The following is a 19,380-nucleotide window of genomic DNA, read 5'->3' as shown; positions in this document are numbered from 1 at the left end:
ATGATTCAAGTGTTTCTGACTTCTTCTTCTGCCTCAGGCTGGAGAAAACTCTGGGCACACCCAAATAATCCAGGATAACCCTCCCTATTTTAAGTCATGTTGCCACTTAACATACCTTAATTACAGGAGTGGTGATTCATATTCACATTCTGGGAATTAGAGTGGATTGTTTGGGGGCTGGACATTTTAGAAATTCTGCCTACCACGCCACCTTGAAATGTGTATCTCATTTGCTCCTGTGTTTCCTGAGTTTGACTAGCTCCTGTTTCACATTTCCCTGTGGTTTGTCCTTTTCTATTTGGAGGGTCTTTAAAAAAGTAAAATGATTCATAGTGTTCTTCTGGTTATGAAATTGCTTAAGTATCAAATTTCTGCTGGAGTGCCAAGTTAAAATGTTCCTCTACTTTGTGCAAGTATGGATTTGGACACATGCGGATGAGTTTAACAGTGGTTTTATTGGTTGAATTGATTGCTGTATTTTTGGCTTTTTATCCCCCAAACTAGCAATAGAAGATATTTTGAGGTGAATAGAGGAGAGGGATTGCATAGCTCACTTGGGTATTTTAAACAAGTGGTGCATTTTTTTCCCCAATGTCTCATTTCATCTCATTCTTTGATTCATTAGAACTTTTTATATTTAGTCAATTCCTCTTTCTCTCTTGATCATTTTCTTCAAAAACATGTTTCCTTTCAAAGATGCCTTATTGTTTCTGTGCAGGAATGACCACCATTACATTTTCTATGGTCCTTTCCTCTCATTCCCCAATAACCATTGCTCTGGTCTACTTGTACCAAATCATTTCTCAGTATATCCCATCTCTGAATTTGGCCTCAAAATTTTCCTTTTTCTCTATTGTGTTGTATTGTATTTTTTTTCCAATGGCCTCAATATTTTCTACAAATTAATAAAAATTAGGTCATGAACCCAGGACGAAATAAAGGATCAAAATAGTTCACAAAAGAAAGAGTACAAATACCATTTAAGTATACAGAAAGATACTCAGCCTCACAAAAAACAGAATTTCATGTTAAGGCCAAAGTCAAAGACCATATTTTTACCTACTAGGTTGTCAAAGTTGGAAACACTTCATGGCTTATCATGTTAGCTAATAGTATGGGAAAACAGATACTCAAAATTATTGTCAGCTGGTCCAATTTCTATGGATAGCAAAGAGCCTGGAATAGGATTTGCCCCCCAATTTGGCCTCAGGGTGGCTGGGGCTCATCTGTGGAATATTCCACCATTGGCACGTACTTATTAAAAATATACTCACTTTTTAATTTTTTTCTCAAAAGTACAACATTTACTCTGTTGTTTTGTATGCTGCCAGCACACAACTGTTATCTATCAGTGGGAGCAGCAATACTCATTTTGAGTATCACTTGGTAGCATAAGAGCACTCAAGAGAAAATGAAGAGCAAGGACAAAAATTTAGCGAAATTCTAGCATGTAGCAGAAAAGGAAAGAATGAACAGAGGCACAAAAGGAAAATCAAGAAGAGCCCCTCTAGTAAAATATCAGCATGAATGGACATAAATAACATTAAATGTCATACTGTGCTGAAGCCAGGTAGCGATTGAAATCCAGGGATTATTGATAACACTAATAACAACATTTGTTGAGAAATATCGGTGAGAAAATTCAGACCACAGTAGAGAAAAGGATGAGTGTATGTTGAGAACGTGAGGAGAGCAGTTTATACTACCACTGAAAGATTTGTATGAGTGAAGGGATAGAGGTAAATTACTGGCAGACAGAGTGGGCACACGCGTGCATGCAAACACACAATGTCTCTGCAAACTCTCTCAGTAATGCACTAATGGATCAGATAAATTTAACAAGTGTAATGATATTATCAATACTTTATTTTGAAATTTTAGGAAAGCACGCAGGCCTTCATGAAGACTTTTATTTGACAAATAAGAAGTGAACATGCTCAAAGCCACAGAAATTAATGGCCTATGCATGTTACGTTCTTTACACATTATAGACATAATAAGTGATCAATAATGACATCAGTAACTACAAAGTGAAATTATGCAGTGATGCTTTTTATAATTTGGAGCCCAAATAAATCCATATTAGTAAAATTAAAGTAGAATCCAGAAGCAGTGTAATAGCTTTTACAAATTAGCCACCAAGGTAGTCAATTGCAGTTGGATTTTATAAACTAGTGAACAGAAGGGTTTTGAGAGTGGAAATGATTATAGTGCTGCTGCATAAATTGTAGCTTTAAAAAAGCAGTCATGGAAAAGATGTCCAGTTAATCATTATGATATTTTTCACATGTCTATGAGGATAATTGGGAAAAGCCTGCAAACCTGCATCTGGGTTAATAAGCCTGAATATAATGGAGTTGAACTCCCCTATTCTATAAGAGTTCTCCTTTTTTTTTTCCCATGCTATTATCATAATGGACTTTTAAGGAAAAAGCACATATTGTAACTGGAAATCATGTGTACAATAAGGCCACTTTTCAATTCTTTTAAATAGTGGCTTCATTTGAGAAGAACATGAGAAATAATCTTATAATATTGATAGGAAAATAGCTTTGACAGCTGTCTGTTGCAAAATCTCCTATGTAATTATTCTACCTCCCCTCTGGCTAGGGATTTCATATAGTTTTGCATATGGTCCCTTCTTCTGAAACTACTGAATTTCAAAATGTCTGTTCCATGTATACATCTATGGACATCCACAAATATTTAACTATGCACCTTGATTTTTTTAAGATTTTTTTTCATTTTTAGAGAGAGGGGAAGGGAGGGAGAAAGAGGGAGGGGAACATCAATGTGTGATTGCTTTTCACACACCCCAAACTGGGGACCTAGCCCACAACACAGGCATGTGCCCTTACTGGGAATCGAATTGACGACCCTTTGGTTTGCAGGTCAGTGCTCAATCCACTGAGCCACACCAGCCATGGCTAACTACGTGGTTTTAGAACCCCCTAGATGATTGGCCCATCTAAAATTAAGAAAAGAGAACAGAGCTGATAACAGACAAGCACTCACTCATGGTGTTTGTTTATTTTTCTTCCCACTGCTACATGAAGGGATGCCTTCCACATTAAGCCTCACATCAACTGCAGCTCTCTCTGGCAGTAATGTGAGACAAATTTCACATATATGTGAAACTGACTTTCACATATATGGGACTTCCCTTCCAGAAAGGCTGTTCTAGACCTAAAGGAGATGAAACTTTTAAAAAGTGGTGACCTGGATACAAATTCCATATTTAGACAGTAGTGAAATATGATGAATAATGAAGAGTATGTGAAGCATTGGGCATAACTGTGAAGGTTCAAGAGATGCAGGGTGGTTGCCAATCTAAGGAGTGAAACCATCACTGCAGATAATGCAATGTAACAGCAATAAAACGTTATGGTACAGTGTTTTCATGACAAAGTGTGTTTACAGCATGATCCTCTCTTAGAAGACATCCAACCTCAAAGTCAGTTGGCAGGAGAGCCTAGAAATTAGAGAATGTATTTATGGAATAAAGGGGTGAATAAGGCAGAGAAGACACCATCTCCCATGGTACTTACACCTTAAAGAAAAGATATAAAGTCAAGAACTATCAATTCGTGATGATAGGACAAATACAAAACAGTGTAGTATACCAAAAATTATAAATGTTTATTTTTCTCATTGATTTTTGCTATTAACTTGATTTTCTATATGTTGCATTCAAAAAATATTTAACTCAATATTGAGTTTTTGGAACCCCCTCACTCGCTTCATGCCTTTTCTGTTGGTGTAAGACTATAATGTCTGAAAATAATTCTAACCATTTTGCTTGAGAAACTAGGTGAATGGTGTGGGTATCAGTGAGGTAGGGGAGCCAAGTGTGAGAATAGATTTGAAGGTAAAAATAAAAGTTTATTTGTGGGTCACATTAAGTCAGAAGTAATTTTTTAATATTTCTAATAGGTGTGATAAATAAGCAACTGGATATAGAAACCTAAACTTCAGAGAGAGTTTAGAGCTAGCGATACGAATAAAAGAAATAAAACAGAGAGAGGGTATTTAAAATGAGCGAGAGGGTTAAATGAGATTACGTAGAGGGAGATTTAATGAAATAATGCATATGAGCTTTTTGGAAATAGTAGCTTTACTCAGATATAATTTACAGATTGTATAATTCACTCATATAAAGGATACAATTTAATGTTTTTTAATTGTGATAAAATGTACGCAACATAAAATTGACTGTTTTAACCATTTTAAATTGTACAATTTAATGGCATTAAGTACAATCACAGTGTTGCACAGTCATGACGACCATCTATAACCGGGAAGTTTTCATCATCCCAAACGGAAACTCCATACCCTTCAAACCATAACTCCTCTTCCTTCCTCCTCCGCAGCTCAGAGTAACCGCTGTTTTACTTTTATCTCTATAAATTTACTTATTCTAGGTACCTAATTTAAGTGGAGTCATACAGTATTTGTCCTTTTGTGTCTTATTTCACTTATCATAATGTTTTCAAGCTTTATCCATGTTGTAGCATGTATCAGAATTTATTTCTTTTAAAGGCCAAATAATATCCCATATATGCAATACCACTTTTATACCACATTTTGTTCATCCTTTTAGCTCTTGACGGACATTTGAGTTGTTTGCACCTTTTGGCTCTTATAAGTAATGCTTTAAGTCCTTGCTTTCAATTTTGTTTAGGTATATACTTGGGAATAGAATTCTTGGATCACATGGTAATTCTATGTTTACATTTTGAGGGTCCATCAGCATGGTTTTTCACAGCAGATGGCTAGAGCATTTTGCATGCCTACCAGCAATGTACAAAGGCTCCAATTTCTCCACATCCTCACCAAAATTTGCTGTTTTCCATTTTTTATTAATAGCTATCCTAATGGATTTGAAGTATTATTGTATAAAGCTTTTTGCACAATGTTCTTCCCTTCACCATTTCATCTCAGTGAAACATAAGGTCCATCAAAGCAAGTATGTTGCTTATTCACTGCTTCATCCCCAACTGGACCAGGCACATAGTCTTTGCTCAGTCAATATGTATTGACAGAATGAATGAATTTTACGTGCTCAATAAGTGATCATTAATTCACTCCTTTAATAAATAATAGTTACATATTCATTCGTGTATTATATTGAACATTCCCTGCTTGGCTTAATGGTTTGTTGTTGTTTTTGTTTGTTTGTTTAGTTTTTTATGAAATGGAATACCTTTGCTCTGAGAAGGTTCAGAGACAATATTGCTGAATTTACATAGAATGAAACTATCTCAAACCATAACAGGAAAAAAGGAAGTGAAAGTACTAAAAAGTGTGACATTAGAAAGTTGTGGGAAAAGCAATCAAGATGTTTCATGTTACCTTAAAAATTAGAGCTCTAACCTGGTACTAAAAACTTGTCAACAGGTGACTGCAGTTTCTTCTTTAAGGAGCAATTTTGGCTTTTATTTCTACTCCCCCAAACCTTTCTTGGGAGAGTAATAGTTTTTCCAGAAACAGACACTGCTCCATCTTTTCTGTCTGCAAAAATTGAGCCACTTTCTAAATCTGCTAGTTTCAAAGAGGTTACTGTTTACATGAAACTCTGTCTGGGAACATTAACATCATGTCTTTAAAACTACACTAGTCTCCAGGGTTTGGAAATATTTACTTCTGTCAGTTTTATGGAATACATTTAATTTTTGTCTGATACTTGCAATTAAGAATATGATGTAAATGCCCTTTATCATTAAGGTTATTTACTATGTTCAGAGTTAATTTTATATATTACTTGCATATTTTAAGTGGAGAGCAAAGCTATTACCAAGAAATATTGACCTGCAGAGTACATCTGAATAAAACACATGCCATTGTGACATTTAAAAGTTGTTAGTAGGAAAAAACCACTGATTATGTGGGTTGTTCACAAATATTGTCCACATCTGGTTTACATGCAGCGGGGAATAGGTCATGTTTTTTGATTTTTCAAAAAAATTAATCTGACTCTAAAAAAACCTATTTGTGAATTGGCATAATTTCAGTGAGCTTTGGTAGTTCTCTGTCTTCTTTCAAGAGCATTACAGTTTTTGTTTTTCTCCTTTGGAAGTTTCCCTCGAATTTGCATTTGAAAACAAGAGGGCGGGGTGTAGGATTAGTTGAGTTTCTGAATCCTAGCTCACCTTTTGTCCACACCATTCCAGGAGCCTGATTTAACAGTACCAGAACTATTACAATCACTTTAGAAAAAGCTGCCTTTGTGATGCTTAGAGAGAAAAAGTGATTTGCCCCTGACCCAGACTTGGCCCACTCGTTTGTCCTTCTTTCCCTTATCTTTCAAATCAAGAAGGTCAGCTACCATTTGAAGAGGATCTATTGTATACAGGGTGGAAGAAGGAGGTAATCAAGGGATTGCAGGTGGCTGTTCAGGACCAGAGAATCTTCATAGGTGTGTTGTAATTTTTTTCGTAGCCCGGAAGACACGTCCACTGTCAGGAACTGTGTGCTGTGTCGAAGAAGCTTGTAACAAAAGGGGGTAAAAAAGTACTATGGTGCATGTAGGTGAGAGCTGTTTAGAGGGATTAGCAAAAAAGATATATTCAGAACTATGTAGCCATTAACACATAGTTCATTCACACATTGAACAAACATCTATGGAGTGTGTCTGCTCTATGACTGGCACCATTCTAGGCACTTATGAAAATCATTAGATCATTTAAGCCCTTAGTCTCAGTAGGCCATCACAATGAAGAAATTCCTATAATGGATTATTCTCCATGTGCCAGCAGAAACTAGAGTGCCCCTAAGGAGATAAAGAATTTAAAACATATTTTTAAAGTATATTTTGTTGATTATGCTGTTACAGTTGTCCCTCTTTTTTCTCCCCTTTGTCCATTTTCTCCCTGCCCTCCGATCCCACCAGTATCTGTGCCCCCCTGCCGTAGTTCATGTCCAGGGGTCATGCATATAAGTTTTTTGGCTTTTCCATTTCCTATACTGTTCTTATTTTTTTCACTGTTCTCCAATTTTCCTTTATTTATTTAGTGTTTTTAAATTTTGTTTTATTGTTCAAATACATTTGTCTCCATTTTCCTGCCACCACTTTCCCCTGCCCCACCCACCCCCACCTCCCACCCTCAATCCTTCCCCACTTCGGCTTTGTCCATGGGTCCTTTATACGTGTTCCTTGTTTAGACCCTTCCCCTTCTTTTCCCCATTACCCCCTTCCTTCTTGTTACTGTTGGTTTCTTTTTTCTTTCAATGTTCCTGGTTACATTTTTCCTTGCTTGTTTGTTTAGTTGATTAGGTTCCACTTATAGGTGAGATCATATGGTATTTGTCTTTCACCGCCTGGCTTATATCACTTAGCATAATGCTCTCCAGTTCCATCCATGCTGCTGTGAAGGGTAGGAGTTCCTTCTTTCTTTCTGCTGCATAGTATTCCTTTGTGTAAATGTACCATAGTTTTTTGATCCACTCATTTACTGATGGGCACTTAGGTTGCTTCCAGCACTTGGCTATTGTAAATTGTGCTGCTATGAACATTAGGGTGCATAGGTTCTTTTGAATTCGTATTTTGGGATTCTTAGGGTATAATCCCAAATTAGGTATGCAAACAAGTACTTGTACATGAATATTCATGGAAGCATTATTCTCAATAGAATAATATGGAAACAAATGCCCATCAATTTATATGCGAATCAAATAAATATGTATAGCCCTTCAATGCACTGTTATTCAGCCAAGAGAAGGAGTGATGCCCACTCCAACATAGATAAACCTTGAACGGATGATGCTAAGTAAAAGGAGCCAGACGCAACAGTTCACATGTTATATGATTCCTTTTATATGAAATATTCTGAATAAGCAAATCCATGAAGACAGAAGCAGATTGGTGGTTGTCCAGGGCTGCAGGGATGGGAAAATAGGGATTGATTGCTAATGGATATGAATTTCCTTTTGGAATGATGAAAATGCCTTAGAAGTAGATACAGGTGATGGTTGTGTACCATTATGAATGTACCAAATGACACTTATTTTGTACACTTTTAAATGGTTAATTTTATGTTACATGAATTCACTTAGAAAATGTGCCTCTTAATCCAAACAGTATACAGCTAACTTGTTTATTTTACATATTATGAGAATACATATTAGCAGAGGAGACAGAAAAATAAGTGAAAATAAGTAATTGCAAATTGTGATTATTATGAAGAAAATAAACAAAAGAATAAGAAGGCTAAAGTTTGACAAGGTCAACTATCGGCTTCCTTGAAGATATGATTGGTATCTCATGTGAGCTTAAGCGTATATCCTGGGCCTCAGTCTTCCTTCAAAGATGTGTTTTTTCCCCCTTCTTCTCTCTGTCTTTTCTTCTCCCTCAAGAGAAGGTCTGGAAGGGTTCACCACTGGATTCCACAGTGGTAAAATGTGAAAGTACGCATTCCCACAGAAATACTGGACTGGAACTTCACACAGGAGAGCTCCTTAATGTTATTCTTCCTCAATGTTCCAGAAATATTATGCTAAAAAATAAAATGGTAAAATTACATTAATCACTTTCCATCCAAAAAAAAGAGGGAAATCATTATTTTGAATGTATAGTGAGCAGAAGACCATAGATGAAGTTCAGTTTACCAGTTAAACGTTTTAAAGTATTTTAAATGAGAAGGCAAGAAAGTGAAATTTCTAGGTCTTATCATTTGCTCAGTGGTCTCACTCTAATCTTTTCACAGGTTGATTTCAGCCTAAGTTAAATCACTAGGTGCTCCAGAGCTCTTTTGAAAGAAAACCCAGTCCAAACAAATTTCACATTTAGTGCCAGTAGCTATAAGCATAGTGTGTATAGGAAAGATAACATAAGTCTCTTTCAGGGCATGTGGCTCTGAGATGTCCCTAGAGCGGGTGAGATCCCAACATTGTTGGCGAATCCAATACATGAGCCATAGTTCCAGCAATCTTTGAAACCAGACGTGCTTTTCAGTCTTAGAAGTACTGAGTTTTCCCAGTGACTGAGAGTCTGCATCTATAAAGCCACCAGATGGAATCTGCAAAGGATGTGTGTAGGCATAGTCATATCAAGACTGGCAAGCAAGAACAGCCATGATCAGCAGACCAGAAATGGTGAGGAGTATCCAGAAGAAATGTATTAGTGGTTTGGAATGGACAAAAGTTGAGGAAACCCAAAATATGTGCATGAGGAAAAACACTGAGAAGAAAATACAGGATCCACTGAAGCTCTAAAAATAGGGTGAAAATATACCAAGAACTGCACAGAGCACTAAGTCAATAAAATGGATAATAATTTAATTAGAACAGCAGCCCTAGAATTGAATTAGAAAAGCAACATTAAACTGAGGCTACTATTCTCAAGACACATTCCAAAGAAAAGGGTGCACCATGAGGTGGGAGAGAGTTCCTGGGGAAGGCACAGAGATCTGAGACAGAAATGCAGCCAAACTAAAGGAGTAAAGTAGCCCTGTCAGGAGACAGAAATGCTAAAGGGTGCCACTGTCAAAGGAAGGCCCTTCTTATTTTAGCAACTGGGAACTCTAACTTGCCTGCCTGCTCCACACCCAGGCGCCATAAAGAAGAGTAGCTTCCCAGTGTGTGGGCTGCTCCCAGGTATATGAGCCCTGCAATCAATGTTGCAATTCAAGGAAAGAAAACCCACTTCAGCTACTAAATGAGCAACTGAGTTTCTCGTTCAAAGTCATAGACGGACAACAAAAGATCCTCAAATATTTGAGGAAAAGCAACTAAATGAAAGGGAGGACCAATAGAAACATACTAGTGAATGTACAAACTGACCCCAGAAGAAGCAGAGAAAATTAAAGGACATAGAACTTAAAAACATAATAATTCTAAATGATATTTTCAGGGTGGGGAGTACAAAGAAAAGTTAATAAAAATTCATTAGGAAAAGAAAGAAAAATAACGTATAACTGAGGGGCCACATGCATAGCTTCAGGCATCAACATAAAGACTGAGAGAACAAAATTTCAACCTAGGGAATATCGAAAGGCTTGAAGATTAGAATTAACTATCATAGTATCTTTATGGCCTCACAAAGTGTAAGATGTTCCCCCCACAATCTAACTCTGACATTTTTGGTTCCCAATGCTATTTTCACAACTAATGATTAAACACCATGATCAGATTTACAGTTAAGGAACTACCTTTCAGACCAGTTCAGTTCTGCTCAGGTCTGTGGTAACTCAACTCTCAGATCTACCATCGTTCTTTGCTGCTTTTCAGTGCCCAAGAATTTGTGACACTTCAAAAATACTCTGTTCTTTTATTTTTACAAAACAGTTCTGCACAAAAGAATGTGTCTTGAAAGATGACCAATGAGTATAAGAGTAAACCATTTAAAACATAGAAACATAGAGCAACTTAATCCTTTAAAAAATTGATCAAATCCCAGACTGTCTTTCTGAGCATTTCGAAAAGTGGTAAAAGAGTTTCAAACATGATGGAAATGTTATTATTGCCCCTAGGGAAACTGAGAATTAATGTAATAAACAGATCAACTCTTCAGTGACACTGTAGAAGATGTATTTAACAGTTGTGCTATTGGTTATTCTGTCACAGTAAGAGAGAGACACTGAATGTTATGCATTATCATTCATAAGAGGTGTGATTACAAAATAAGTAAAACTGTGCTACCTTTAGGTATGGTATAACATGGTTTTTATTATATTCTATTAGGTAACCATGTAATATATAGACTTTCCCTTCCCACACCTATTTTCTTTTCTTAACTCCTGTCTGCACTACCCAAATTTCTACAGCTCCATCTGTAGTTGTGTAACATTATTATTCTTTAAAAAATAAATTTTAAAATCTCTGGTAGTTCCCATGCATGCCAGTTCAGAATCTGTCCCTGTTTCAAAGAAGCACACTGCTAGGAAACCCGTGGAGAGCTTCAATGAAATGTTCTGATTTCCAGAGGTTGTACTTAAAGAATCAGTTTAATTTTATTTTTCTGCCATACATTTGCTTCGTGATTACGTCCCATAAAAGTTGTTAGTAACAAATTTTCGGCTCTCAGTTATGAACTGTTTTCAGCACATACCTGTATATCCTACTTTGGTAGCCATTTTATAAACATTGAAACAGTCATGATTTAACTTGTTGCCTAGATCGCAGCTCCTCTGTTCCATACAACAGAAGCTGAATCCGTACACACGAGTGGTTTTGTCTGAAGCCCTGCAGGAGCGCCCTCCTTACCAGCCATTTTCCTCATTCCACTGCATTGCCCTGGCTACCGACAACCGCAGAGCCCTAGCTGTCAGGCTTCAAATTTGATGATGGCGGATGGCACTCTGTACTTTGAAAGTGTGAAATTCCCCTCAGGGCTGGGGGATCGCATGCTTATGAATGTGTCAGAAGTTGCTTGCTTCCTGTTAGCTCTTCTGAGTAAATAGGACTGTAGTGTTCATTGGCAGTTGCTTTATTTTTAGTTTTGAAAAGCACCTCCTGATGAACAGAAACAGTAAACATGTATTAAAACATTGAAATTAACTTGAAAATAGTGCTATCCCAGGGAGTCTGGAATTCCAGACATTACCAGACAGTTGTAAATCAGGAGTCCCCTCACAGGGCTGGGGAATCGGAGGCAGGGAAGTTACAGATACCTACAAGTGCTCATCTGGAGCCACTTTCTGAAAGATAAGGGTCAATGACATTTATGGAAGAGCAGGAGGATGGGTAGGGTGAGGAGTCCATGTTTCATCAACTTGACTCATCCTTGTCCAGCCCGATCAGATATCCCAGAGGGAAAAAGTAAGGACTTCTCTGGATTTTTATGATTCACACTAATTAAACACCAAAGAACTGAAGGCATCATCATGGAGATACTGTCTATCTAGCCTGCCTTGTCAACAAATACTACCATGTATGTGTACTGCAAAGTGGAAATATAAAGGAAGTAGGGAAAGGGATGCAGTGCTGATAAGATCTAACACATCCTGCATACTCACCAGGAGCCTGGCCCTGTTCTGACCTCTTTATGTGATCTAACACATAACATTCGATTCCCACAACTCCCTATGGGGTGTTTAGTTTTATTTTCTCCTTGTACAAATGAGGAAACAAAAGTCTAAGAAGTTGAGTAACTTTCCTTAATTTTAAAAGTAATGAGTGATTGAGCTGAAATCTGAACCTCTGCAGTTGAGCTTGGGAAATCTTGCTCTTCACGCTACCTGGGTAATGAAAAAAAAAAAAAAAAGCCTGATATTAGATATAAGGAGATGTGGTAAAACCCACAAACAATAATCTGTGCCATGAGTAGGAAGAAAAGCTAAGACTCATTAATTTAAAAGATTAACGTGGAATGTTGAAAATTAGAATTCACTGATTTATGTCTTCAAAAAGTCTGTACTTTAAGAATTTTAAATGTTGTCCAAATATCAGTATTATTCCAAATCCTGAATATTTTCTTAAGATACATTTGGAGTGTGTCCCAAGGTAGTTAATAGCTTAACTTAGATAATTATTTTCTGAAAAAAATTATCTTAAAATGAACCTAGGAAGAACATGCCCTGGTCTGTATTGGAAGAAAATTAATAAATAATGCATGAGCAATATTGCTGGCAAACCCAAAGAGGATTTTTCCCCATTTGGGTGTGAAGCTCAAGCTAAAATTTAACACACTTTCTTTTCTCTCAAAGCTGTTTCTTTTTAAATATTTTCCATGCCGAAAGATTGACTCTACCTTTCATATACACATCTAAGAAAAATTCTTCATGTTATATACCTCTCTCTGTCCTTTGCTCCTTCACTGTCGCATTGAATCTGTATCTTAAATATATTGTGAACACGATCCCTCCTCTCTGTCTCAATGGGCATCACCTTTGTTGGAGCTGACATCTTTGTGCTGAATGAATGCGGTTAATTTCACATTTGTTTCACTGCATTTAGTCCTCCTTCCAGTCCAATCCATTCCTCTCACTCCAGTCAGAAAAAAATCTTTTCAAAAACCAAACCTCATTATTTTTCAACACAACATCCAGATTCTTTGCACTGCCTTATGACTTTCGGGCTGCTTCTTGCTCACCTCTGCAGTCTCAGTCCCTGCTGTTCCTTTATAACTGCTTTTTAATCCAGCCACACCAAATTATTTGCAATTCCTCAAACATGCCAAGTTGTTTCATGCCTTTGAGCCTTTGTGCACACTAATCCCTGAACGAGCCTTTCTGAAAATTGCCAGATTCCTACTTATTCTTTAGGAAAACCAGGTATCACAATTTAGGTAATCTTGTTTTTGATTTGACACTACCGTGGTAGTACGTAAGTTTTTGTAGTACTCACCGCATTGAATTTCAGCCATTTACTTGTGTATCACTTCTCCTGGACTGTGAGGGGCTGAAGGCAGGAAATATGTCTCATCATTCTAGCAGATTCCTTAAAACATTCTCTCAGGACTTTTTTCAGGCTACTGGTTGACTTTATTTAATGATTAATGGTTTCACCTATTAAATATTTTAAATCTACTTGTAGACTAGCTGTTATGCAAAGCAAGAAAAATCTTCTCTCAATAATTTTAAATTCTAAGTTTGTGGAAAATTTGTTTCCCAATATAAAGCTGAATGCTTAAGTGTAAAGGAAAATTGGGGGGTTCCTCTTCTATTCTGGACACTTCTGTTGCCAGATGCATGTGGTCTTTCCCTCACCAAGCAATTATGCAACACCGACTAGATGTCGTCACAATTAAGCTTTGTTCTAACACTGTCTATCTGGAGTTAGTATCAGCTTCTACAGGTTAATGGCTCAGTTCCACACGATTTTGTCCCCTACAGTTCAGATGCCACTTGCAAGTCCAGGTTGTCACCTATGCTTCTTCCTGACCACTATAAATCAGAGATTCCCAAAACCCCTTCCTGGGATTTAGTCATTTGCTATAATGACTCACAGAGCTCAAGAAAAACAATTTACTTACTACTGGTGATTTATTACAAAGGGCATTTCAATGAATACAAATGAACAGCCAAATGGAAGAGAGGTGTAGGGCAAGGGATGAGGGAAGAGACAGAGAGCTTCCATGCAGTCTCCGGCTGTGCTGCCCTCCCGGCCCCGCCATGTGCTCACCAACCTGGAAGCTCATCAAATCATTTTGTTCAAGAGTTTTTCAGAGCTTAATCTCCAGCACCTGTTCTCCTACCAGAAGGTCAGTGGGCAGGGCTGAAAGATCCAACCCTCTGATCACTTGGTCTTTCTGATGACCAGGCACATCCTGAGACTATCTAGGGGCTCTGAAGTTAGCTTATTAGTGTAAACTCATTAGTGATCAAAAGGGGCTCCTTATGAATAACAATAGACATTCTTGCCACTCAGGAAATTCTAAGAGTTTTAGATCTGTGTCAGAAACCTAGGACAAAGATCAAATATATATTTTTTATTATACCGCAACTAGCTATGTCCTAGCTATTCTCATCATGTCATATTGGCATTTAAAAAAAGGAAGAATCGAAATCAAGTTGCTGCTTAAACATCGACGCATCTTGGCTGAATAAGGAGAAGGACTTGGGGGCTGTGGTTCCTGAGTACCAGTGCAGAGCAGAGAGGAACCAACGCCTCCGAGCTCCCATGGCCAGCCAAGCAGATTTTTACTTAGTATCACATTTAGCACTCAGACAATGTTTGTCCCTGCAACTCACCTGAGAGGCTCAGAGGCCTTAGATAAGTTGCCCAAAGTTGCAGAGATAGTAAGCAATGAAATTCAAATGCTGGAAGTTGATGGCCAAGTGCACAACTAAGTCACCGGGCACTTGCCAAATGAGAAGTGCTCTACAAAACCTTGAATCTGGTGTTTTTTCTCTTTATTCTTGTTGTGTGGTACCTTGCCTGACACATTATCAGCATTCATTGAATGTCCAGAGATGTAAATAGCAAACAGAGATGGTGCCATTTGTTGGAAAACTTCCTTTGGTCCCAACTCTTTGAAAGAGATCTCCAAACATGATTTTTCTTCTTGTGTACTCTAAGTTATGGGAGATCAGCAAGGAGTAAAATGACACCAATTTAAAGAAATGATTCTGTAGAACCTATCAAGATGGGGTTATCCTTACATAATACATTAGAATGTTTCTCCTATCTGACAAACTGGACTGCGGGCTCCAACCCAAATGGATGTCTGTAAAAATAGTGACTTTGCGATGCTTTTATCCAAGGCTATTTTCTGCCCAAACTCATTGATAACCGCCCTTCTCACCAAGGCAACCAATACTATAAGAATTGAGCAGCCTTATTTCCATCCTTCCATTATGCTTAATAGGTCAGTTGTATTTTTCTACTTCTGTGTTGAATTTGCCAATTTTAGCATAAACACAGGCTTCTCATTTTCCTGACCTAAATTTCCTTTATTCTTTTTACTTTTCTGCATACAAAACTTCTATTGAACATTTTTTTTTTCAAACCAAGCCTGTATATAATAAAAAAAAATTTTCCAGCAAATCGTTTCACAGAACCAAGCATTGTTTATCTGGGTGACAACAGAGAGCCCTGTAGAATAAGGCACAATGCTGTAACATTAATTAATCAAGGGATTTTTTGCTTCTCTCTCTCTTTCTCTCTCTCTCTCTCTCTCTCTCTCTCTTTCTCTCTCTCTCTCTCAACACACTGCCTCGGCAGTGCTTTCTTTTTGTTCACACCAGGCTCAGGCTACCATATTTATTCTGCTTCCTTACAGAAACTCCACTTACTGTATGAAAGTATCCATCTCGCTGACAGTGGGGGAAAATGACACCGGACTCTGCTACAATTCCAAGATGAAGTACTTTGATAAAGCTGAACTTAGCAAAAGCAAGGAAATTTCATGCCGTGACATAGAAGATTTTTTACTACCAAGCAGAGAACCTGAAATCCTATGGTATAAGGTATGGACTGCGAATACTTTTATTGCTTCTACATAGATGAATATGACTCTTACCCTTGGGCAAGTTGGTTAGGAATTTTTAATGGGTGTGATACAGTTCAGCTCTGCTTTCCAGAAATACTACAGCAAGTTGTGCTGGTCATTTTAAGTTTTCAAACCAGTGGCTTTGATAAATGCCAGTTAATATTTGTATTGGTAGTTCATTATAATAAGCTGTTATGTTTATATTTATATCTAGCTTATACCTACAGTGCCTTCAAGTTTATTATAATCTGTATTGATAATTTCAGAAACTCAAACAAAAATTCACTTCAGAGCTCTTCATATAAGCAGTGCAAAACATCCCCAAACAAGGAGAGAAAGGATTAATTTCATTCTGTGATAAAATAGTACATTAGTTTTATTGAAATGTTCTGTTTAATAGAAGTATCATTGTGCATATTCTAATCCTTTTCATATTCAAGCATATGCATTTTTAAAATAACATCTGATGAAAATTTCTAGCATTATAATAATAGTGATAAATTAACTTTTTTCAAAAAGCAAAAGAAACTTCAGACTTAAACAGAATAAACCAACCCTACTCTTCTAATGTCATTGACTTTCATTGAATTTCAAGATTTGAACTTACTACAGCTCGTTTCTATATCATAAAGGATATTTTTGTTATTGAACGCATTCCAGGCTATACAGTATCGGTGCTATGAACATTTGTCAGGAATATTTTACCCATGGTTTAAAGATTCCTAGTGTAATATTTGCGTTGTCTAACTCTCTAGATTAGGAATTTAGGAAGCGGGACGGACGTCTTAGTAAGTAGATCCACTAATGTCAGTACTCAGAACGTGAGCCCCCTTGATAGGTTAACCTTGAATTCAAAACTTCTTAGAAATGAAACAGGAAAGAAATCTTGAACAAGTTTTAAAGAATTTTGCCAAAATTAGCAATGCCTCTCTCTAAGACTTATTTTTATGTTTTTATTTTTTTATTGCTGAAACTATTACAGATGCCCCCGGTCCCTCACTTTGTCCCCCTCTACCAAGCCCCCACCCCCCTTCCCCACATTGTTGTCTGTGTTCTTGGGCATTGCGTTATGCAAATACATTCTCTGGCTAATGAGTCTTAATTCTGATCCTCGATGATAAGCAATGGAGGATTCGGAACAGCAAGGGAATGTTAAAATATTTTTCTACTTTTTCCTTGAATGCCTATCTTAGACCACGTTAAACAGCCCTGAAATATTAGGCCCACTGAATTCTGTTCTGTGCAGATGAGTTTTCTTTTTAAGTCATATCAGTATTTCTCATCCTGCTTCTCTCTCTGCGGTTTGCCTGCTCTCCTCAGGCAGATTCGGAGCAAGTCCTGATGTTGGCTTTGAAGGGCACAGGTATTTGGGGCATTTGACTCAAGGTCTCCACGAGCAAATACTTTTTTAGTGCCAATTTGTGTACGTTCAACTTCTAGATATGCAACTTCTTTGCTGTTTGCTAATTTGCTGAAACCTTAGAAACAACGTGCACTCACACACACTCGAACACTCAGATTTGTAAATGGCTGGCGTCACATTGGTTCTTTAGTAATGTTTCCACTATCACCCTATCATTGTGACCTTAAGCTATAAAGACCATAGATAGTGGAGTGATGGGTGGAGATGCAATATACGTAAGACTTAAAAGACTTGTAACAATTCAGATTATTTTCTCATAGACGGGGATTATGTGTTCCATGCCTTCAGTGCACAATTTATGCAATTTTCACAGTTCGAAAAACTAATGTGAGGATATAAAGTGTATTATTTTGGTCCGAAATAACTGGATAATTGTCCCCCAATTATATAAAGGCATTGAGCCACATAATCAAAATAATGGCCTGTAAAAATTTGATTTGGCAATAAATTGTTTTTAGAAATAATATTACCTCTGAATAGTATCAAAGAGTTTCAAGCTATTTTATCCTCATTCCATTGATTGCAAATCTGGCTAGAGGAAGTAGACTTCTGTTCTGGCAAAAATAGAAATGTCCTGAGCCAACGTCATTATAATCCAAACCTTAATTCAAGGACCACATTTTGGTAGACCTATGAACAATGAAAATAGACATTTATGGAACTATAAAGACCTTTCATATAAATATTATCTACTTAATTCATGGATTATAGAATGTACATACTCTGAAGAGATTCAACTACTTCTAAAATAAACATTAAAATATTTAAAATATTGAAATAGAAGCATTTTTATTTAGAGCATTACATTTTTCTGCATTCCACTACATTTATTCTTTTTGTTTTTTTTTCATGTTATCAATATCAAGGTGGTTAATTTCTCAATCATCAAATGGAGTATTTGCTTCTAAAAAATAATGTCAGAAGTTATCTTAACAAATGTCCCTTTTTATATCTAATAAAGTAATACTTATCTCATTTAGAGACACTACTAATCTTAGAAGTTAATACAGCAACTCTTGCTAAAAATACTTTTTAGCCCTGGCTGGTATGGCTCAGTGGATTGGGTGCCAGTCTGTGAACCAAAGAGTCGCTGGTTCAATTCCCAGTCAGGGCACATGCCTAGGTTGCAGGCCAGGTCCCCAGTAGGGGGCATGTGAGAGGCAACCACACATTGATGTTTCTCCCTTCCTCTCTGTCTAAAAATAAATAAATAAAATCTTTTAAAAAAAGAGAGAGAATTTATATCTTTAATATTAAAAACGGAGATTCTTCCATATTGACTAATGAGAATACCTTGTCATATATTTATTGATCATTTAAATATCATATTTTATAATGTACTATAGTTTTTTTTTTTTTTTAATTTCTATATAGAGTTTCTTCTTAAGCATTGAAAATATCTTTTCCTGTCTATAACTTATCTTTCCACTCTTCTAATAGTATCTTTTAATAAAAAGAAGTTCTTAATTTTAAAATTAAAAAAAAAAAATAAAAAAAAAATAAAAACGGAGATTCTAATTCCTTTTAAAAAAGTAAAATAAAAAAAAAATATTTTTTATAAAAAAATTGAGGTACATAATTTTCCAGAGATGTGGAGAAGGTATGAAAATCTTTGGCATTAATTCCAAACTATTTAACCCTTTTGAAATATAATTTTAGATGCTTTTAGTTTAGCTATTTTAAATACTTTTATCTTTAGTTGCTATATAAATAATATATAAATATATATAAAATACATAGTATTTATAAAATATTTAAACTATATATATATATAGATATATGAAGTACAAAAATTTTATTTCTTTATGCAGGAATGTAGGACAAAATCATGGAGGCCAAGTATTGTATTTAAAAGAGATACCCTGCTTATAAGAGAAGTCCGAGAAGATGACATTGGAAATTATACATGTGAATTAAAATATGGAGGCTTCGTTGTGAGAAGAACCACTGAACTAACTGTTACAGGTAAGGACAGTTTTCAATGTTTCATTTTCAAATAATGAAATTACCATCTGAAGTTTTGTTTTCGTGCTGCATGGTGATTTTTTTTAAAAAAATATGCAATGAAAAAAGTATTTAACCAAATGCT

At 36.4% G+C, this 19,380-nt stretch overlaps 1 protein-coding gene across 1 annotated transcript in view; it reads left to right on the top strand.

Annotated features, from left to right (window-relative positions):
- IL1RAPL1 (interleukin 1 receptor accessory protein like 1) overlaps window positions 1-19,380 on the top strand; it is a 1,150,627-nt gene that overhangs the window by 640,160 nt on the left and 491,087 nt on the right. Inside the window, exons 4-5 of the mRNA XM_054566585.1 lie at window positions 15,659-15,845; window positions 19,103-19,256. Of these exons, the coding sequence (XP_054422560.1) occupies window positions 15,659-15,845; window positions 19,103-19,256 (341 nt within the window). The remainder of the gene's footprint in view (window positions 1-15,658; window positions 15,846-19,102; window positions 19,257-19,380) is intronic.

The sequence above is a fragment of the Pteronotus mesoamericanus genome, unplaced genomic scaffold, assembly GCF_021234165.1.
Source record: "Pteronotus mesoamericanus isolate MK-2021 breed Mesoamerican mustached bat unplaced genomic scaffold, CSHL_Meso_final contig_173, whole genome shotgun sequence".
Taxonomy (NCBI): Eukaryota; Metazoa; Chordata; class Mammalia; order Chiroptera; family Mormoopidae; genus Pteronotus; species Pteronotus mesoamericanus.
This window is presented reverse-complemented; position numbering and strand designations above follow the sequence as displayed.